The 23157-nt window shown below is 36.9% G+C and overlaps 1 protein-coding gene across 1 annotated transcript; it reads left to right on the top strand.

Moving 5' to 3' along the window:
* Window positions 1-9999: 9999 nt before the first annotated feature.
* LOC139722978 (SOSS complex subunit B2-like) lies at window positions 10000-19429 on the top strand. Its single transcript, XM_071634258.1, has 6 exons — window positions 10000-10093; window positions 11291-11429; window positions 12308-12379; window positions 13754-13826; window positions 14503-14578; window positions 18371-19429. The coding sequence occupies exons 1-6, from the start codon at window positions 10000-10002 to the stop codon at window positions 18568-18570; spliced, it is 654 nt and encodes a 217-aa protein (XP_071490359.1). The 3' UTR covers window positions 18571-19429.
* The last annotated feature ends 3728 nt before the right edge of the window (window positions 19430-23157 follow it).

Here is a 23157-nt window from a genome sequence, read left to right as displayed (position 1 = left end):
GACAGTGTGTATTTTAACAAAACGCATAGCAAACAAAGTGTGCGTATTGCTAGTGAATACTAACAATATCAATAATCAATCTTTATTGCATCGTGAACGCTTTGTGTGTTTTTTTAAATACACACAAAGCCCTAAAATTATCTTCTATACTAACCTTCATTATATTTCTAATATTCAACGCATCTATTTTCATCATTTTTTGCTTCAATTTTCTTTCCTTTCTATACCGTTTACATTCCAATAAATAATGTTCTATTGTTCTAACACTTGGCATGAATCACATAATCCATTTTCATGACAATTAACATCGTAGAGATAATAATTCAACCTTATACTTTTCCCCAGACGAATTTGATGTACTAGCACTTCTTCCTTTCTACTCACTCCTTGTAGTATATTATTCCCTTAGATACCTGCGATTGTATTCTGAAGAAATCTCTTCCTCTCTCAGATGTTTCCTATTCTGTTTGCCAAATATGTCTATACTATACGACACATACATTTGGTAAGTTCTTGCCTCGTATGAGCAATATCAACATCTATATTTTCTTTAAAAGATTCCCTTTTTGCTAAATTATCAGCTATTTCATTACCTTTCACTCCTCTATGAGAGGGTCTCCATTCAAAATATATACATCTATATCCTGCAGTTGTAAACATTTCAGTTTCTCTAAAATTTGTACAACTATAGAACACTTGTAATAGTAGACAAATTTTCTAGCACCTGTAATGCAGCAAGAGAATCGGTTAAAATAACAACCGAAATACTACGAAAAGTCTCTAACCATTCTAATGCCATTATAATTGCAGTTAATTCTGCTCTCATAATACATATTGAAGGTAATCTAAAAACCTTGCCTATGTCATACTGATCAACATAAAAAGCAGCACCAGTGTTGTTATTGTCTTGCCTTGATCCATCTGTGTATATTTTCAAATAACCTTTCCATCTTATTAATAATCTTTCATTAACATAATTTGCTACCTCTGTCTCATTATCAATTCTTTTCCTAATATCATAAAAAATGAAATATGATATTCTCAGAGGTACATAATACCAATACAGTTCTTTTAATATGCAATCATAAATTTGTTCAACATTTGTATTCAAAGTACGTGTCCTCATAACAAGCGGACCTTGACCGGAATTCCCTTCAAAAGACATTGAATAAAATCTATACTTATCAACAAAATACTTCTGCGAAATTAAAGACATCTCTCCACACTCTACTTGTAAAGCTTCAAGAGATGTCTTACGCACTGTACAAGTAATTATTCTCAAAGCCTAATATTGAATACAATCAAGTTTACCTTTTGTGCTACCACCTGCAGCATCATATAAGTCACATCCATAATCTAAAATTGATCTTATATAGACTTATCAATCCTTTATATACCGTCAATAATATTTGACCATAACTGCCCCATAGTGTACCGGCAACACATCTCAACAAATTTAATCGCTTTACAGCCTTGTCTTTGATAACATCAATGGCCCAAAACCACTATTTCGGCACAATTGGACAATCACAAAACGGGAAAATTAAAGTTGTTAGAATAGGTTTCATTTTTATACCAATCCACGAGACAAATATTCAAGTTTGTAGTTGAAAAATATGAACACATGGTTTTGCTTTATTTCAAAGGTGTGATAATTTCTTTCATGGGGCGTAAATTTCATCATGTAACATACGTTACCATGTCATTCTATTTCAAATGCATTAAGATTGTTGACTACATTCTATGATTGAGATAATTATGCGTCAGATGTGAAGTATACCATCGGCTGCCATGTTTGTAAATGCTGCCTGCAGATGGGAAGGATGGCAAATGACCTGTATGCTATACTGAACACAGCATGTCCTATTTTGTAAAACCTTAGACAGGTAATGTTGATTTGTTTTCTCGATAATTTGACGTCAGACTTTCTTAAGAAAATATTTTCAACATTTATCAGTCCCAAATTGCCAGCTAATTTTTGAGTATCATCGATGAAATATGTGAAACTATGTGCGCAAAAATATAGTCGTTAGATTCCACGTAACGTATGTTTCACGTTAATGTAACGTAAGTTACAAAGACAATACTACTACATGTGCAGCAAATTTTGGAACATTTTCTTTTTGGTTTTTGTATATATTCTTACACTAGTTTCTCTTCAACTCTAAGTGAACGAATATTATAACACGATGTCGCAATATTATGGCGATACAATTCTCAAAAATAACAATTAAAATAGTTGTAAAACTGCAAGACTTTATAACATGTCCTCGTATAAACTCTTCAGTAGAACAGTAATTCGTAACTGTTGATATTTTGAAGACAATTGGCTTCATACTTATGAATTTATGGCACTGAAACGATAAGAGTTGGGAACATGCTGTTTTGTGCCTTAACGGATGAAAATATTGTCATGATGTACGTGTAATATAAAACGAGTGGTGGGTAACGTAGGTTTCACTTTAATTTTATCATAATGAAAGTTTTTGCATGCTTGATGTCTTGTGACTTGTTATCTTTATATTGATGTCTTGTAACTTGTTATCTTCATGCTGTTGAAAGATATGTTTCGAATCCATAACTTTGCAGACTCATCAGCTGTCGCAACAGTTACTCTATGCAGGAACAGTTTGAAAATAGCAGTTGCAATAAAATAGTATTCACAAAATTTTTAACACTTGTATGAAACAAGAAACGGCAGAAACGAGATGATTACCCTGTTAAAGTGCTTCATAATGAACAATAACGCCGTATTGCTTGTATTTAAAATGTCTGAACTCGGTAAACAAGAGATAGGGAAAGAAGGAACCGAGAAATGTTAACTAATGTTAACTAAATAAATGACCACTTTACTAAGTTGACTATGGCAAAATGAGGTCCATGAAATAACGTCAAATTACACAGTTTCATTAGCACAATACTGGGTAGGATGAATGAAATTGTCATTAGTAAAATGATGTACTCGATTTTCCTTGTTATGTATGCATAAAACAGTATAATCCACAAGGATAACAAGAATAACAAGTCTTGCATTAATAATTCTTGCCGTATCTTGAAATTGTCTCCAGGAAAAATGTTTTGAATCTTTAAAAAGAAAAGTGAAAGAACAAGTTGCTATACATGCACAACAAAGGTACTGATAATGATTATAGGCATGCAGGCCCGTAAGTAGGATTTTTATGGGGTGGGGGATGGGGTCAGGAGTTAGAAAAGTCGACCACTTCCAGTTTTAATCTCCTGACGGGCAGAAAAATAAAAAGCTCTCGTGCCATTTTTTTTTTGTTTCATTTCTTTTGCCGGGTTTCATCGACTGACAAGCAAGAAAAAAAAAGAAAAAAAAAAGAAAATTGAAGAAATATAAAAAAAGGCTTCAGCTCAATTCGATGCTGCCAGTACAAGCCCAATTTCATGTTTGTTTGTTTTTTTATTTCAAACGGGGGAGGGTGAGTCCGCGATTCATTTTTTTCTTTTTATTTCCTTTTGTTTATGTTTTGACTGCTGGCAAAGGGGCGGGGGAGCCTGAACCCCCTCCCCTATAATTACCCTGATGTGGACCATGGTAGGGTAAAAAAAAAGATGTGTAACTTTGCTTCTTTTCTTTGTTAACTATGAGACGGGCATAAGTTTTTTTTTCTTGAATCTTTGCTTAGAGATATAATTTTTCGCCATTCTGATTACAGCTAACACGTTCCCTATATATGGGGTTTTAATCCTAGCACTGCTCTTCCCCATTGCAAGTGTATTAACCTCAACGAGAAGGAAGAACAAAAAATGTTAATGTCTTAAACATATAGCTTACTGAAACATATATTACTATAATTACTATTATCATTATCATTATTATTATCATGTAGGCCTGATCTATGATGGTAACAGTAATAGTTGAAATTACATTTCTCTAATGCACTGTATTTTTGTTGCCTTTTCTTCACTCAAAATGTGTTTTTCTTCACTTTGAGATCATCAACGACATTACGACAGAAATTTGAGTTTATTTTCTCCGTTAAAAATAGTCAGGGAGTAAGTCACCATATTGGTTTATGATAACCAATGATAAATATAATTGAAAAGACGTATTTCCCTACAGAATTCCTTCAACAATAGTTCGAGAACAATTAAATGTTATTTTTATCCACGCACATTCTCTAAAATATCCTTTTTCAATGACATGAATTGATGAAACTTACGTTACCAAAACTAGAAACTTACGTTACTACATTAATGGAGGGACCTGGTCCACTAGTTTTGAAGTAGAGATCTGTGTAATCTCTAATTTTATTAGCTATTCATTGAATTTTCTTAAAACAATGTTAAATTCTTTGCTTATACCTGAAATATGACATCATTAAAGCCAAGTTGAACATCAACGCCCACCAAACGATTTTTTTTAAAAGATACTATGATTATGTCCCCTTTTACTGCATCCTCCAAACAAACAAGAACATACAGCTGTAAATGAATTTGATATGTTTTGACGCAGAAATTCATCAACATCATAACTGCAACAATTAAATTGTCTCAGATTAAATGGGCTTTTCCGTAGATTGTCTGTTATTAACATGACAACATCTTGAAACTTACGTTACCAAAATTTGAAACATACGTTACTTAATAAATTGAGTGATTTATTTCAAAAGAATAAGCCTGTACAGCAAAGTAATTACTGGATTTTTACGGTGGAATATACTGACTTAATAAACACACAATAAACAGAAGTAAAGCATGATTCTATGAAAAACAACAACACATTTCCAACAATCAAATACTTACTCAGTTTTTCAACACATCATGTAAAGGTATTTTGCGCGCTGCCAATGCTCAAGATGCCAGTAAAAGAGGTTGCTGAGCTATCCCACGGCCTCAAATCGACGGCACAGATTCGAGAAATATACATTTAGGTGGTAATTAATGGTGTAATTAAGCTTTCTGTCATTTGGTGGTAACGTAAGTTACATCACGTATGTTACACTTGTGGATTAAATCGTATAAGTTAGCAACATAATAATGAATCTTTTGCCACCCATGGGTATAAGGACAATCTACTCCATAAGTCTCAACTCTAGAACAATCATTCAGAGCCATGCACCTTCATACTTTTTACAAAGATGGTAACGTATGTTACTTCTCTTAAATCTACCTTTTTAAAATCTATATTTGCGAGATTGGCAGTCGCATGTCTTTTGAAGCTGAGTGATGAAATATTTTTTAACATAAACTTAGACCCCTTTTGGTTAGAAAAACAATACAATTGTGTAGTATTCACTGTAATAGCATCACCAAGTTTGCAGTACAAAGATGGTAACGTATGTTTCAGCAGATCTGGCGACACATTTCCATCAGGTATTTTGTTGTTAAAGAATGATAAGCTTATGAAGTTGTGTTAGGTTTTCATAGAACGTTCGGCTACTTTTCTGAAACTGTGAGTAAGCTTCTTCTTTATGCTCATATTTTCCCACAAAGTTGAGAAAACATAAAAAATCATCGTTGGCGACATGCACTTTTGAGCCTGTTGGCCGAACTTAACCCTCCACCAATGGCTTAGTGGTACAATCTCGCCTTCGAAATGATTTCAGTTTTTGTCTATATGTCCCTTGGCATCACATAAAATCACAGGAGCATTTTGAAAGAGCTTTTTATCTCTCCTAGGTGAGAAGGAACATAAGCGACACGATTTTTGACCAATTGCGCCGAAATAGTGGTTTTGGGCCCAATATGTTTTTTTCTAATTCAACTTATGATCAAACCATGCCCATTCCTAAAAACTTATATTCCGCATTGTTTAATTTCATATCCCTCAATACATAATTTAACGCTATTTTTCTGTTTATTGGTGAACACCATCACAGTTTATTTATCAGCTGAAACATCAATCTTCCAGTCTCTACAGCATGACATTATTTCATCAATTGCTCTTTGTAATTTCTTCTGCAAATAACATAAGTTTCTACGCACGCTCCATAATGCTATATCATCAGCATATACCGAATTTTCTTTCAATTTTAAATCACTCAGCATAACATTAAACAAAACTGCATGGACTCATAACACTTCCTTGGGGAGTCCCCCTTTTCAGCACATATTCTTCAGAATATGTACCATCTAACTTTACTACACATTGTCTATTTCCCAAAAATGCAGCACTCCACCTTAACATTCTATCTTTAATTCCAATCGCTTCAATTTTATGAAGTAAACCTTTTCTCCAGATCTTATCAAAAGCCTTAGTTAAATCTAAGAACACAACAACCACATATTCTTTATTCGCCATTCCTTTTTGTACATCAGTTTTTAATCTCACCAATTGATCGATAGTACTTCTACTTTTTCTAAAACCCGCTTGAAACGGACTTAATATATCATTCCTCTCCAAATACCGTACATGTACTAATCTGTTTTCACCATTCTTTCCATAATCTTACACATCACTGGGATTAAAGTAATCGTGCGATATGACCTAGGATTCGTGGGGTCTTTACCCGGTTACAACACAGGAATTTGTATACATTGATGCCATTCAACTGGAAGAATTGCTTTAATCCATACATCATTATTATTGCAATAAACATTGATACATAATTTCAGGTAGCGATTGTACCATACCATCTTTATCTGCCGCTGTATTTTTCATTTCTTTCAAAGCATTCTTTAACTCTCTCATTGTGAATTCCTCATTGAAAGGACTATCAACTTGCTCATATAAATTTACTTTGATTACTTCATTCTCAATAATGTTTCCTTTTTTTTTTCGTCTCCTACTGAATTACAAATATCATCTGTTTCGATCGTCTGAAACGCCTTAGCAATAAGATTTGCTTTTTGTGATATATCTGTTACCGGTGTCATCTCATCCATCTCAAACAAATTACTACTAACACGAGCATTCTCCTTTCTTTTCTGTAATCCTTTCACTTTTTTCCAAACTTTACCCACATCCGTCGTTCGATTCAATGACTGGCAGTATTTGAGCCAGTAGGCCCTATACTTTTCTTCTCTTATAACTTTCTGAGCATACGCTTTCTTTTCTTTATACTTTACCAAATCTTCTGTCTTATAATGCCTTCCTACTCTATTTCTATACCGATTTCTCTCCCTGATCACCTGTTCACATTTCTCTGTCCACCATGGCGCTGGATCCTTTCCTTTTCTTCCACCCGCCTTTTCAATATTTTCTTCTGCTACCTCATTAATCAAACTTACAATCAAATTATATTTTTCTTGAATACTCATATCTTCTATCACTTGTAATTCCCTTAGAAGTAGTTTATAAAAGACCAAGAAAATCGCAGTGCCAAAGTTATCCCCATGACTCTTTTTTTTTTTGTTTTTTTTTTTTGGGGGGGGAATTGCACTGTTTCAGGGAGAACAAATAATATGGAAAAATGAACTAATTTTATATTTTGTTTGTAGAAGTTTCAATCTTTGAAGTGGCGTTTAACATAATATCCCGATTAGATTTTGTACGAGGCCGCAAGATGTCCCTAGCTAGTTTCATTCCATACTTTTGTCTCATCTATTCCCTTAGAAATCAAGAAACCGCTGTAATCTATTTTTCCCCAGTTGCTATTTCCGGGGTAAGAAAAGTGAAAAAAAGAAGAAGAAGAAGAAGAAAAAAAAAAAAGGGGGGGGGGGGGGCGGGGCGGAGGGCATTCCGCCGATCCTGCGGGATGTACTAGTAACCCAAATACAGTCATGTATTATGATCTTCGATCATGAGAATTGGTCATTGATCGTGTGAATGCAGAAATATTAGCAGAACGCATCACCTGATCGAAGTTTGAGTAAAATGGGACAATCCATGCAAAAGTTGTGAATCTTAAAAGTTTAAATATCAGGAATAACTGGACATACAACAAAAAACTATACAACAATTCGTGATGTGGAGATAACGAGAGAGAAAAAAAATCATAAACTTTCATTGCCTCCGCATGCCCTCTGAAAAAAAAAAGGTAAGCCATATCAAGTTATCTTTACATTTCTCTATATCGTTGTCCATGTGTGACATCACAAATTATTGTTGTGTTCTTATCCTGTGATGGCTGTACCAAAACTTTTACAAATCATAACTTTTGAACGGGTTGTCGATCAGATTTTAGAGTTCTGTGGATTTTCCTCTGATCCCACCATGCCCACCGTTTCATCTCGTTGCCTCTTCACAGACTGAGTTTCCAGTCGTTTTAAAGGAAAAATCAGTTTACGAAAAATTGTAGGAGAGCGAACGCTATCGAACCGCTGCATCAGGAGTCGAAGGTTGATATTCAGTGGTGAAGAAGCGTTGTTTTGTTTTGAATGTCTTACTGTATTATATATCTAATAAATTGAGTTCATATTATGTTCCAATTATTAATGTGATGTCTGCATTCTGAAATGTTCCACACCAATGGTCATCGTGATGAACAAAGCTGCAACAAATTAGCTAGGTCCCACGCGTACATTATGGTGTTGGTAATATTCTGTCCAATGAGCTGAGTGCATTGAATAAACTTACTAAGTAAGTGGCAGCAGCTAGCAGTGGCAGTGGTGTATCCCAGCCGCGTAGCTGAGCTGACAGAGTTTGAAATCTGTGTTACTACTCTCTAGTAATAATCGGAAACACCTTGAAAAATGCAAGTGTGGGCCGCAAGTCTGTACGTCAGGCGGCGTAGATGCTATGCTAGTCCGCGTCCGTAGTCGTATTGTACATTGACTGTATTACTCTCTCTCTACATGCAGTGGAAGTTGCACTGCTGTGGATCCGTCACACCACTCGTTTGCGAAGAATTGCAATCTTCCTTCCTTGGCACTACACACAGCAGTATCAATGACTTTTGAATGATCAGGGTTGTGATTCTCTGCGCCCCAGCCCAGGTATTGTGTTCCCATATTAGATGTGCTACAATGTACACATGTGACATATTCATCCAGATCCATCAGATGCGGATCTGACTCTTTTGAAGACAATTGGATATAGAAATCTATATTATAGGACATTCTATTAAAGGCAGAGTCTACACATTCTTACCTTTCCACAGGAGCATATGACACAATTCATGGATGCTTGTAAGTTAAATAACCTGCAACAGCTCTGATTCAGGAAGGGTATACACTTTAATGACTTTAATAATCTGATGGACCGGAACTTCAAGTAACTTAATAAAGGACAAGTTCACCTTCATATACATGGGTTGAGTGAATGCAGCAATATTACACACATCAGTGAGGGTTTGAGGAAAATCGGACAATCTTTTTGAAAGTTATGAATTTTTGAAGTTTCTGCTCCGTCAAGGCTGGATGAAAAGACTACTGTAGCTTGTGACGTCACACATGTGTACAACAATATAAAGAAAGAATAGAGAAAATTCAACATATTTCCATTTTTCTCCCATAACAAAAGAACGCTCAACTTCTCTCTTTCAGAAGGCAGGGGGAATGATATTGCCCGTAACATATATGTCAGTAACAAGTGGAAGAAATGTGCACTTTATTCAAAAAGTAAAGTTTTGTGAAATTCTCTTTTTATTTTCCTTATACCGTTGTTTGCATGTGACATCATACACTGTAGCAGTCTTCTCATCCAGCAGTGACTGTGCAGATACTTCAAAAATTCATAACTTTTGAACAGATTGTCCGAATTTCCTCAAACTTTCACTGATGTGTTCTACTAATATTGCTGCATTCTCTCAATCCTTATGTATATGAAGGTGGACCTGTCCTTTAAAGAATGATGGGTAATTTACATTTGTCATTTTCCATTTCTTCTACACAGAGTTCATCATCAACAGTTCTACACTCCTAGTAGTAGTACAGGTTGAGTTCTTCAAAGTAAGGAAGGGGCTATTTGGCCAATAACTCGTCTTGGCAGACAATCCAGAAAGAGTGTTGGATTTTTTTTTTTCTGTGCATTTGCAATTTCTGAGGGTTCCAAACCTGCACACAACAAGCACATCCAAGTGATACGCAGCAGGACATACATGTATTAGGGTGCTTTTTCACATCAACAGGAAAGACATTCTTACCACAAAGATGACAAATGAAAGAGAACAGAAATTAACCTGTATCAAAGACTTGCGTCCTGGAATGAAGAATCTTCAAGTCCTCTTTATTGTCCTGGATATAGGTAAGCAGAATATAGCAGAATAGTCTCCCATTTTTAAAGATAAATTTGACCTAATCTAGCATTGTACATGTAGGTGACTCAACCTGTGATTGCAAATCATGTCAAATGCTTTGGCACTCCCATAAGAGGATTAATGCTGAGGGAAATGATTGTGTATAATTGGTAATCTCATCTTTATATGCATGTTGAAATTGAAATTACAGGCATATTTCGGTTTATAGTCAATTTGTATTCTGATAATGATATTCTCACCTGCAAACTTTCTCAACAAATGGATAAACTTGTGCATAGTGTAATGATTGTAAGTATGACAACTGTGATTGCAGCTTTGTTGGAGGACTAAAAAGAAGTCATAAGGGCCTCATGAATTTTATTAGGTTTTCTTAACTTTCCAGCAGCATCTATTCACCAGATAAGAGGCTTTTGCATTGGTAATGGTTTTGTTTTCCTGCAAGCCCAGGTGGAAGTGGGTTATTATGTCAAAGTTTGTATTGCATTATGACAAGTATGGTGTTGAGGGAACTTTATGCTGACCCAGGAAGCAAAGTATGATATGGGATTGAGAGCAAAAGGAGAGAGCAAGAATGACAGAGTGCAAAGCTGCTTGCTGGAATTAACACACTCTTCAAAATGTGCTTTATGCATCTACCGGAAAGTTGTCTCACTGGCTGCAGCAGAATGACTTCTTAACCTTGCTCTTTGCTTCTGGTTGAATTGCAGATATCCCTTTGTCAGAGAACAATTCTTAGGTAACAAGTGCTGGGAAGGTCATAGGTGATGGATGTTGGGAAGGTCATGCCCCGAATCCCTTCTTTTTACCTATCCAGAGCATCGAGAAACAGCTCCTTTTTTTTCACATCAAAGTTCAAACCCTGACCTGTGACAAATATATTGCCCTCTGGGGAAGAAAAAAACAAACAAACAATGTAACTGTCATCCCAGCTTTAACAATGTATTTACTTCCTTTGTAATTTCTTATGATATTACAGAGGATGTAGCTCAAGACATTGTCAAATCGATTATCATTCCAGTGCAAAGTTCTTGAAATGAAATTATCAATATACACTACATTATGTATATCGTTTTTGCACAAATCAGAACAATTTCATCAAGGGATATTGTTTTTTTTTCATATGAGAAGATACCATATATACAAACAAGCTGGTATGTGTTTGTGTTATCAATTTTTAATTTCAGAAAAGCCGACAAAAACAAAAGATGGTCATGACGTCAGGTCATGCAAGGTTGCCGACAAGACAGGGTCCATCAATTTGTCTGTGTGGGATGAGATTGGTGAAGTTGTCCAGAGTGGTGACATCATCAGGCTTACAAAAGGGTGAAATAGCAGTGTCTTCATTTGGGATTCTTTCTCTCTCCCTCTGTCTGTCTATCTACATGTATCTATCTATATTCAATATCTATCCATCCATCCATCCATCTATCTATCTATCTATCTATCTATCTATCCACCCATCTATCTAATTATACATCTATTTGTCTTCGTGTCTGTGTTTCTCTCTTTCTGTCTATTTCAGATCTATCTATCTATCTATCTATCTATCTATCTATCTATCTATCTATCTATCTATCTATCTATCTATCTATTTATCTTATCTATCTGTCTATCTATCTGTCTAACAGTATCTTTCCAGCTTACACCATCTTCATTTCCCCCTCTGCAGCCCATTTAACCCCTCTTTGTGTATCCAGAACATAACAGTAATGGTTGTCAGTCATATGTACTCCACCTATTAAAGCAAACAACTCATTCACAACATATGTAAATTTGTGCATTCAAATGATTTCAAAGCCCCAAATTTCATGTACGCAAATATCTCAAGATCTTGAAGTTCCTACATTAATTGATTTGAGTTTTGATTGTCTTTAGGGAAGACTGAAATGAATAAATATCTTTGGCTAAATATTGAATACCTAGTAAACTTTACTATGCTTGATGATTCTCACTTCTCTAAAAGCATTGCATCTTACAATTTTGAGTGGGTGATGTACACTTGATTGCAACAGCTTCCCATGATACCTAATTTTCTTTCAAAGAATTCAGAACAACCTTGTTTGTGTAATTGTAGTGCCTCGATGTGCTTCTTTGCAATAATAACTTCAAGTAATCATGATGATTAGATACCTTACAACTATTACATTAGATTTTTTGTTGTTGTGTGCTGACTGATTTTATGTGCAATTGTCCATGAATAGGTATGCTTCAATATGGAGAAATTGCCTCACTCTGTACTGTGGTCAAGTTGGGAAACTGCAGAAAGTTGGAGAGTAAGTATGCCACCAAATTGGTGTATAGAAGTGGTGTTCAACTTTTCATTGCAAACAGCATTTGATAGGTACCCTATGTTTGCATACACGGCTCTAATGATTTCACCTGCGTCCTGTGATGCACATGATCGACACTTAATGAACTTTTGTTTTCGAGGGACAAGTTTTGATATGTTTGATAACTTGCATTTTTTAGTTGACTCTCACTTTCATTTTGTTGCCTCCTCTTGGTACACCTTATTAGGGCTCGCTGCTTGCTCAGCCCCCCCCCCCCCCCAATGCTGTTGCTATTTCACTCTTTTCCTTTCTTTATCCCTCTGTTATTCCTTATCTTGTTTGATGTTGCCTCCCTATTCATCCTTATCCTTCAAAGGTTGCCCCCCATGGTCCTCGGGATCATCACTGACCCTCCTCTGCCTTTTGTCTGTCCACCCTCCTGCTCTAATCCCCCTCCCTTTACCTGTTGGGCTCTTTGCCCATGACCTCCTACCCTCCCCTTTTGTTTTCTTTGTTCTGTGTCCCTTGCCCATCCCTGACTGTTCTTGTTGTGTGAAGTCCTTATATGTGATTGCTTTCCCTGCCCGTTTGTCATTTTGCCTCTGACGAAGATTCTGCTAGGATAGAAAGCTCAGGCCCCATTTGCTTCCAATTGAGGACTCGATACAGTCAACCTCGTCTAGGTCGAATCAAAAGGAACCAGAGCAAATCCTTTGAATTACACACACACAAAATTAACACTGATTTGACATGTGTATTCCCATCCAGGTATAATATTTCTTTGTCTTTAGTCATTTCAAAATTAAAAAAAAACTTTTGCAAGGATGAATTGCTATGTGAGGCCAACTGTACTTTTGCTTTGTTTATCATCACTCTGTTCCGTGACTTCCAAATGAACTCTGAAGACGCTGTTAAAAATTTTGATGGCTTGAAATCAAACTTCATTGATTACGCTGTATAGTGATGCCCAAATCATTGGAGAAACATTAAACTATACATATGCATATAATATCATGTAAGTATTATCTTGATGTATAGGAACAAATAATGTCACCATGATAATTAACTCTTTCCAAAATTGTTTATTTTTACATTATTGTACAGGTTATGAGAAACCTTGAGTATGATAAATCCAATTGCTCACAAATTTTCACTTGATTGACACCTAAAATGGTCCTTTTCAACTGGAACTTTTCAGAACTTCATTTCTACACAGTCAGTGACATAGGTATCATTTGTAAGCTCAGGTACATAGCTCAGACCCTAAAACTTGATATACTGGTATTGTAATAGGCATTGCCTTCAGTAGCAGGTGGATACTTCAGTCATTCTGTCATTTGTGTTGTCACTTTGTGTCTTCTGATCTCTTCTTTTCAGGTACTGCATGATCTTCTCAGAGTATCCCAACATGAGTGAACCGAATCCTGAATTCATTGCACAAGCAAAAGTGGTAAGAGATTGCACATTGGTATGGGCTTTTAAAGGTAATCATTAGAAAGTGTTTGTGCAGACCAAACATTATGTTGTGTATTCTCAAGTGCAGTAGTTCATTCTGATATTTGAAGGAGGAAGGGCATTTGCTCCTGGATATTGCTGATGCATAGCTGTGCATGCAAAAGGGACAAGATCTCCTAGCTACAACAATCAAAGATCACAGAAAATGGAATATAGATTTTTAGACAATCTAAAAACTTCTATCGTTTTTCTTTCATAAAATGACAATACAATAACATATGACACTGAGTAGTATATTTCAGACAAACAAGTAGGCCTATCATTTTTAAACCAAACTTAAAGTCTAGAAAGGCAATATAATTATTTTCTGATACATCATCGGGCCCACATACATATCCATATCCAGTGTTGTAGCATTTAGCTTTGATAGCGTGACATGTACAATTAGGTTATTTTGTTGATCCATGTAATGTATGGATAATACAGTGTAGTTCGTGATCATGTGTTCTGCACCGCTTTCATTCCATTTGTCCCTACAGGGATTTGCACTACCAAAATTAGTTATAAAACTTATGTAGCTGTTATTGGAGCAGAGCAGTGAGTTTTGGGTTTCATGGTAACAGTTGTTTGCAGTCTTCTCAATTTATGAGATCTCTTTTCTCATGTGCCAGGCACTGCAGGACCAACGAAGCAACTCTCCCACCAACCAAGGCCCAGGTGGGCAAGGCCAAGGCAAATCGAGCAATGGTGAGTGTAAACAACCAACCACACCAACAAACCAACCAACCACCCAACCAATGAACATACAAACTATTAAACAAAGAAAAAAATGCAAAATGAAATACACTTCAACCATCTGCTCCAATCGTAATAATTAAATCGAGGACTTTATACTTTTTTTTGCAGCTGAAGTTTAGACATGAAGCTTTTTTATTTTGATATCTGAAAATAAAGTTTCATGTCCAGTATTGCATCTGTGTTGTAGGTAGGTTTTTTTTTTTTAATAAGTAGATAGATATCTTTCATATTAAAAAATCAATAAATGCTCTTCAAGCATGTAATTGATTTTAAATACAAGTATCACATGATTTATGTTGTCTTGCAGACACACATTGTTATATAACAATTTCTCATAAAGTATTACTGTATATATCTCTCTCACTCAGTTCAGCATATCTATTTCATTTTGTTGTAATGATGTGATTGTAAAAAATTGTGTAACCCGAATGTTACACTCCCGAGTTCATAAATAAAGAATATCACACCTGGGATTAAGTTTTGACAAAATAATCCAATGACAAACTTTATTAGCTTGTTTGTCGTTCAACAAAGTACATCATTCAATTCAGTTTGTCCACAGACTCAATGACCTTTGTTACATTAGCATAACAAAATATTTGCCAGTGTATAACGATGATTCGACTCGTTGCTGTAATGTCTCTTTGTCTCTCTCGCCGGTTATCCTGTCGACGAGCCCAGAGCAGTCACAAACCAGTCGTACACGGTAGCTGATGCAATGCTCAGTAGCCGTCAGTCACGCTGAACCAAGCAAAGGCTGGCCAAAGCTCTCATCCAAATATGTATCTAGTCAAAAGAGTTTACAAGACACAGGACTTTCCTAATTTTGTGTCTTTCTGATCAATAATATTTCTTCAGGAGTATGGAAGTCCACTCCAATATCTGATCTGATACATTGTCTCTACATATACATGCCTCATAAACATATATGAGCGCATTAGACAATACAGATACAAATTCCAGTCACATACATTCAAATGTTTGTCAATTCATTTTGACATACAGGTGCTAAATACGGTCAGAATAACTTCTCTTCAGTTAAACATTTTCAGCATCCTGAATTATATCCAACACTGCTGCCACAAATAAAGCTTTGATCTATCTGATCGACTGGCAGTATAGTTGCTTCATCTGGGGTCGACAAATATTGTGACTCCGATTCAAATATTATAGTTTGAGTGGAAATAATGCTCCACGCACACAATAATTACACTGAGCAGTTGTACACTTTACCACGCATGTACAGTTCACATGTATACATTATAAAGAGCATGAATATATAACTTTTTATATTCACAATCGCGCAACTATTCCTCACATTTAGTTCTTTGCAAGGTTCTTCACATCTAGTGGCTAGTCCCCCCCCTCTAGAGTTAAACATTCCACAATTCAATAGTGCAGTGACCTCTGTCACTCACAGCTAACGGTCAGTGGACATAAATCTGTCAGTCCAGACGAGGGGGGGGGGGTGCTGCACATTGGAGACCTCAATGTTTACGAGCATAGCCTCACTTTCTCTGAGTGTGAGGGTCTACAGGGCATTTCAATATGTATGCAATCAAACATCTGACTTCCAATTCCAAGTCAGTTTCCCAATTTCCTCTGTCTAATAATGAACTTGAGTGAATGCCTAATCATGTCCATTCATAAAACATTCAAAGCGCAAATACCTTGAAGTGCATTGCAATATATCTTCAAATAATATACAAGCAACAATCATCAATCATCAATACTTTTGGCATAACATATAATAACTTCGGAATTTATATACATGATATCAGAGTCTTCTTCTTAACAAGCAACCTCCATGTCTATTGATTGGGGTTCATAATTACAAACACTCTCCAATGCAATACATAACATGAGAAATACAATGACTTACCTAGTCAAAAGAGCCAACACTCGTTTTCACTACAAGTTGCTCCACACGGCAGTCAGTGGATGTACGTGCCACAACCAGTTGTATCACAGGCACATAAAAATTGTACATAACAATACAGCTGATGCTTGTGGGGGTCTACCAGTGTTTTGTGGTAACCTCTCAGCAGATAAATGTGTGAAAAAACTTTCTGGATCACACAGTCGATGTAACAAGCAAAGTGGGTGCAGGCCTCAAAGCGCTGGCAGGAAGCAGATATGCCTATTTGCTCCAAAGCTATGGGCTTTTATACTTTTCTAACTTTATGTAAAATGTTAATATTACAAACTTTCTCTAGAAAATCAGAAACTTCCAGGAAGTTAACTGACCAGCAGAAATATCATTGGTTCATGTTTCTATGACATCATTCAAAGTCTGCCTCATTGGCTAGAGGTCACTCATTCCCCTTGACTTCCAGGAACATTACTGACGTACTGACCATCCACTTGGCCAGACAAAGTCTTAACATTGACCAAGGGCAGTAACGACAGGCTTTCCAGACACTCTCGAGCATTCTGGCTACAGGGCTTTAAAGTTGCACTCCTGTGACCTTGGTCACTAGAGCTGCTGCCTAACCAGCATAGCTGTATAACACATTGTTTATACTCATGCAAACACTGATTCTAGTTAACATACTAGACAAATCATATAGCATAAGTCATAAAAGCACTCAATTAGGGTATAGAGACATAATTATGCCTCATTTGCATAAATGATGTATTAAACTTAACCACTGCACATACAGTGTACATATCTCTTATGCAGAAGTGCGTGGATCACACTTTGTTCTGAACATATGACATATCAAATAATAATCTTGCAAACAGTCATTCCCTTACAGCCATTGTATATAGCACAGCAGTATCTGTAATCTAAAATGTAACACGAGCAAAGTAAATCTAGTAATGTATGGAGTTACTCTACTTTAAGGCACACGCAGAGCTAGCCTAAACAGTTCATTGGAAATTAGGAGGGGGGGGGGGCAGAGAAATGGGAAGGGAAAGGAATAAAAGAGAGGACAGAATTTGGGCTAGACGTGCACTCTACGTCATTGTCACAGAAAATGTTGGTCTACAGTTAGAACCAGTCCACTCTGTATAGGCTTTGCCCATGGTAGGATACTGTCCCTAAAACCCAAAGCAACTACTACTTTGTCCCAGAGAGAATGACCTTCCTCTTCTGAGACATGGTCCTTTCATTTCTCTTGATGTGCCTACACACCAATAAAAGGGAGGGGTGCTTAAAACAATATCCCTAGACTGGCTAGCTTGCTCTCTCCTTGAGTTTTATTACACCTACATAGTCTAACACCAGCAGGGGCATTTCACAGGGCTTGACCAGTCTCAATACACACAGGCTTACCATTGGACATTGGCTACTGGGGTCAAAGGCTGGAGGGGGGAATCTGAAGACTAATAGCACTGATCGAGGGGTTGTTGGAAAACAGGTGGGGTACGGACGTCAGAGGAGGGATAAATGGAGGAGATGGTGATAACAGTGATCATGGGTTTTCCAAGGAAGTAGGAATCTAGTCTGACGACATTTCTGGAGAAATCTTAGTAACCCAAATTTTGGTGGGGTTACAATTGTAATACAATGGTTTGATTTCACTCCATCTAAGGACTGTTTGCTACTAAAATGTAGGTGCATCAAACCATTTTTATGGTTTATGTATATATACAACAATTAACCCGATGAGTCCCAAGTATACTCGGGCAGGCGTCTATGGGGAATGCGTGTTGTAGCAAAATCAAACCGTCCTCAACGGATTAAGTTTTATATGAATGTGTTTTAATGTGCTGTTTCTTGTGATGAACTCACAGGTGTGAGGATGGGCAACAACGGGGGACCAGGCGGACCTAGCTCTTTTGATCAACAGCAACAGCAGCAGCAACAACAACAGCAGAGGCCCCCTACACCGCCTCCCCAGGGCTTTCCCCACCAGGGGGGCAGGGGAGGGCGCGGTCAGATGCCACCATCCAACAGGGGAAACTACAGGGGGCGGGGTAGGCGTGGTCGGTAGGAAACTGCTGTGCATAGGTCGACAGGGACTGGCAGCTACCAGCCATGGCATACAAGAAGACAGTTTGACACATTTTGTCGTGAGTTGGGGCCTTCCACCAAACAGACTCATGAGGCTTCTTGCTCTTGTCTTTTTTTTTCAGAGTTAGCGTCATTGAACTCTGTGCGAGCAAAGTGGAAGCGACATTTTTACCTCCCAAGGCAGACTCAAAAGGAAGGTGCAGACATCAAATCACTGTGGCTGATATTCTGAAGAGCAGGCTACATCGTATATTTAGTGTGTGTGTGTGTGTGTGTGTGTGTGTGTGTGTGTGCGTGTGTCAATTTGTCTGTGTATTTAGGATGCAAGTGAGTGTTTCTGTGAGTATACATTTGTTTGTGTGTGTGTATGTCTGCGTGTGTGCACTGGTGTATGTTTGAGAAATGGAATGTTAATGAAAGTATTGATTGAGCTGTGAAGTAATGGTATCACTCTTATGCTATGCCACTTTTTCATGTCCGTTGTTATGCCTCCGCCACGAAGTGGTGCCGGAGGCATTATGTTTTCGGGTTGTCCGTCCATCCGTCCTTCTGTCCGTCCGTCCGTCCGTAATGAATTTTGTGGCAAGCGTAACTAAAAAACCTTTTGAGGTATCCTAATGAAACTTGGCATGTATGTGTATGAAAGGTGAAGTTGTGCCTATCAACTTTTGGGTGCACATGCTCAAGGTCAAAGGTCAAAAGGTCAAGGTCAAATACGTAAAACTTCACTATTTCCTCCATATCTATGCATTGGCTGAAGATATTTTCTTGAAACTTTTACTTAGTGTATACATGTATTACCCAATTAAGATTCTCTGGTGAAAGTTTGGGGTCATGAGGTCAAGGGTCAAAGGTCAAAAGGTCAAGTAAGAATATCAAAATTTCACTTTTTTTCTTTGTACCTTGGAAATTGTTCAAGGTATCTGCATGGAACGTAGTATATGCATGTACTTACTGGCAGTGATTATCTAAAGAATTTAGGGTTCATGGGGTCAAAGGTCAGGGGTCAAAGGTCATGGGCAACACTTCAAAGTTTTACTTTTTCCTTCATATTTATGCAATGCCAGCAGGATTATTTTTTTTTAACACTTGGTGTATGCATGTATAACCCAATAGAGATTCTCTGAACTATTTTTTTTCTTTTTTTTTTTTGCCTCAAAGGTCAAAAGGTCAAAGATCAAGTGAAAGTGCTGAACTAACTGTTTCCTCCATATCTAGGAAAGGGTTCAAGTTATCTTGAAACTTATGACCTATTTTTGCATGTTCTGCCTGACAGTGATTATCTTAATATGAATTTTAGGGTCAAAGTTCTTAAATCTCCAAATACATGCTCTCCTATTCATCCAATTAAACCTTGGTCAAGGAAGGTGAACATTCAACACATTTGTGACAAACTTGTGATTTTGATATTTTGCCAATTTTGTGAAAATGTAATCACACATTGTCCACATGTACTGTAGACCTATTAGGAGAACCATGCGTAATGGCGGAGGCATACCAGTCGCCATAGCGACATTTCTAGTTTGTTCATGATTTAGGAAATTAGGCTAAAAAGTGGAATTAATGTTAGAAGTCACTATGGATAATTCATATAGGTGACATGTGACTTATTGTGATATCTTTACCTTCATTCTGGTCACACAGTACAGGTGACTGACATACAAACACCACGTCATGCCTTGAGCGTTAGCTCAGTCCATTTATTGAGGTAAACAGGCATAGAGTGTAAAGCCACATTATTTTCAAGTTGATATTGATGTAACAGAGTAAAATCAGATGAGCAAAAGGAGTTTCATTAAAAGGAAATCAGGCATTAAAGTGAGAACAAGAGTAATATATCATTTTAAATACATTTTCTCTGAATACTGGTATTTCTGGCAACCAGAAAGTAACATTTATAATGCAAATTAGTTGAAGTGATGATATCAGCCACTCTCACCTCTTATAATGGTTTGTGTGCAGAAATGAACAAATCATGATTAGATTTCACCTTGCGAATTAAGCCTGCTTGATCATGGTGGCAAATTGCTCTTTCAACATGAAAATTTGTAAATGGGAGATGCACTGGAAAAATGTGATGGCAGACATTTGTACTGCCACAGAAAATTTATGATGTAAAAAAAAATGCAACTTTATGATGATGCTGTGCCAAATGTCCCCAAGAATATTGCTAGAAAAAACATATGAACAAATTGTAATTAAAAACTGCAATGCAATAAATCTTACTTTGATTGCAGATTGCTTTAACATTTCTGATTAAAATGCTCATGGTAGAAAGATCCCAGTAAAATTATTTCTCCAGTGACTGCCACTCTGTTGTTGAATTCCTCTCCACATCCTCACATGAAACATACAGCATGCCTCCCAGCTATTGCTACTTAGTACAAGTATGTCATAACAGTTGGTTGGAAACTCCAGACTGCTGCTGAAATAACATGTGCATGTTAGGTGGCAAATATATGCTATAATCCCAACTTTGTGAATTTTCTTTGCAATGTGTAATACTCTGATATTACACAATGGCAATGGGCTTACAGTGTGGACTGTCTAAGGTGACATTGTCTTTTGTAACTGTTGTCTGCCATCAATGCCAATCGCTACGACCCCTCCCCCCCCCCCCCCAAAAAAAAGGGTACACATTCATCATTAGACCTACAAGTACAAGTATGTAATTTGCCTTGTTCTGGTACTGCTTTACGTTGTCTCGATGACTGCTCCCATTTTCTCCAATATTCAGTGAGACAATTCAATGATTCAGTAGACTTTATGCTCATTGTCTGATGAATTCAAAATGGTGCAAATGTGGTTGTAAGATCAAGGCTTCTATCAAATAAGTATATTTTATGTTGTGTGTTCCCAACATGTGATCACCGACCACATGTTCCATACTTGAGAATAGTCAATGTCTAGTTCATGTGTAAGATCACTTTTCAGTCTTAGGGTTTGTTGTCGTGGTCATTTTATGATGTACACTATAATTGTTTTTCAATTAAATTTTTGACATCCCATTGAATATGAACTATTCTTTCTACCTGTGTCAATCTATTCTGTACCAATTTTGTGAGACTTTACTGGAAGTTAAAAACTACTTGGTATATTATGTATCTAAACATGTAAAGTTATCTGTAATTCTGTCAATTTCTCTATCACCCTACCCATCTGTATTTCTATATGCCTGTATATATGTTTATCTACGTAATTATATATCTGTATAATGCTTATATATCTTTATATCTATCATCCATCTATCTATTGTGGTGTCTGTCTACCTGCTTGTTAAGTATGTCTATCCACCAATCCATTCATCCATCCATCCATGATTCATCTATCCATCCATCCATCCATCCATCCATCCATCCATCCATCCATCCATCCATCCATCCATCAGTATATTTTCAATACACTTTACTAGTACATGTACTTTATGTTTGTTTGTGGCATATACCATATATTTTTGTCCCATCGTAAGTTAATATGGGAAGATATCTTCAAAGTAGATAAAAGACCCAATATCATGGAGAGACTATGTGATGAGAATTAAGGTTATCTCGATTGAATCAAACTTCATTTGCTGCCCACCAGGGAACATTAATTTGAAAACCACGACCAATGCTAGCCTGCTATAACAGAATTACTCGTCAGCGAATTCATGTGCACCAAAGCATATGCTCCCATTGGTAATGTTTGACTCCGGTCAAGAGTCTTCTGCTGTCAGTGTGCTGCAAGGCGTACGCACTTCATTACTAGGATTCCCGAATATATCTGAGTCGGGCCAACCTCTGCAATCAATACACTTCCCCGTACTCTGTGGTAAGTGATAGATATGAAGACAAAAAATTCTAAGAGAATAATGGTGTGAGAGAAGGTGAGATAGTTTTTTACTAGCCTTTGCAAATATTCACGCTTTACACCATTTCACCTGTAGTTCGAAAAGTGCCCTAATATAATATGAACACAGAGATACACACACACACACTCACGCACACCCACATATGGCCTACCCACGCACACACACCCACACACACGCACACACACCCACACATTTTATGCTTGTATCTTCAGGAGGAAGGGAGGCAGATTACTAGTAAACAGAAAAAGAAGAGGGGTGGAGGAGGAGGAGAGAGAGAAAGGAGATGGGGTGGGGGGCACTCCCGGGCAGAGACATCACGAAGTGACTTTTTTTTTGTAGGCCCTAAGCATGTATGGAATAGATAAGGAAAAGATCTGATGGTGTTCCAGTCTGTTTACACTTTGACATTAATAATAGAGCAACCAGGTGAACAGAATGGTAGGAGTTTCATCCAAACAGGAAGAAAATATGTGTATTACAAAGAAGTACTGTAATGGAACTTTGAACTGTTGTGTGTTTTTGCGGGATAACATGAACTCTCACATTGGTTTGCTTACAAATAGTATAAACAAGGTATTTTGGCAATTCAACCCCCTTTCCAATAAACATAAAACATGTATGACTCAATGCTAGAGTATTACAGGACTACAATAATTTGATGCAAATAACATATAATTAATTGATTTTCTTTGATTACTATTTATGCTATTTTGATGG

This window comes from Diadema antillarum, unplaced genomic scaffold, assembly GCF_040938485.1.
Source record: "Diadema antillarum isolate AM-2024a unplaced genomic scaffold, OU_Dant_1.0 scf00000179, whole genome shotgun sequence".
NCBI lineage: Eukaryota > Metazoa > Echinodermata > Echinoidea > Diadematoida > Diadematidae > Diadema > Diadema antillarum.
This window is presented reverse-complemented; position numbering and strand designations above follow the sequence as displayed.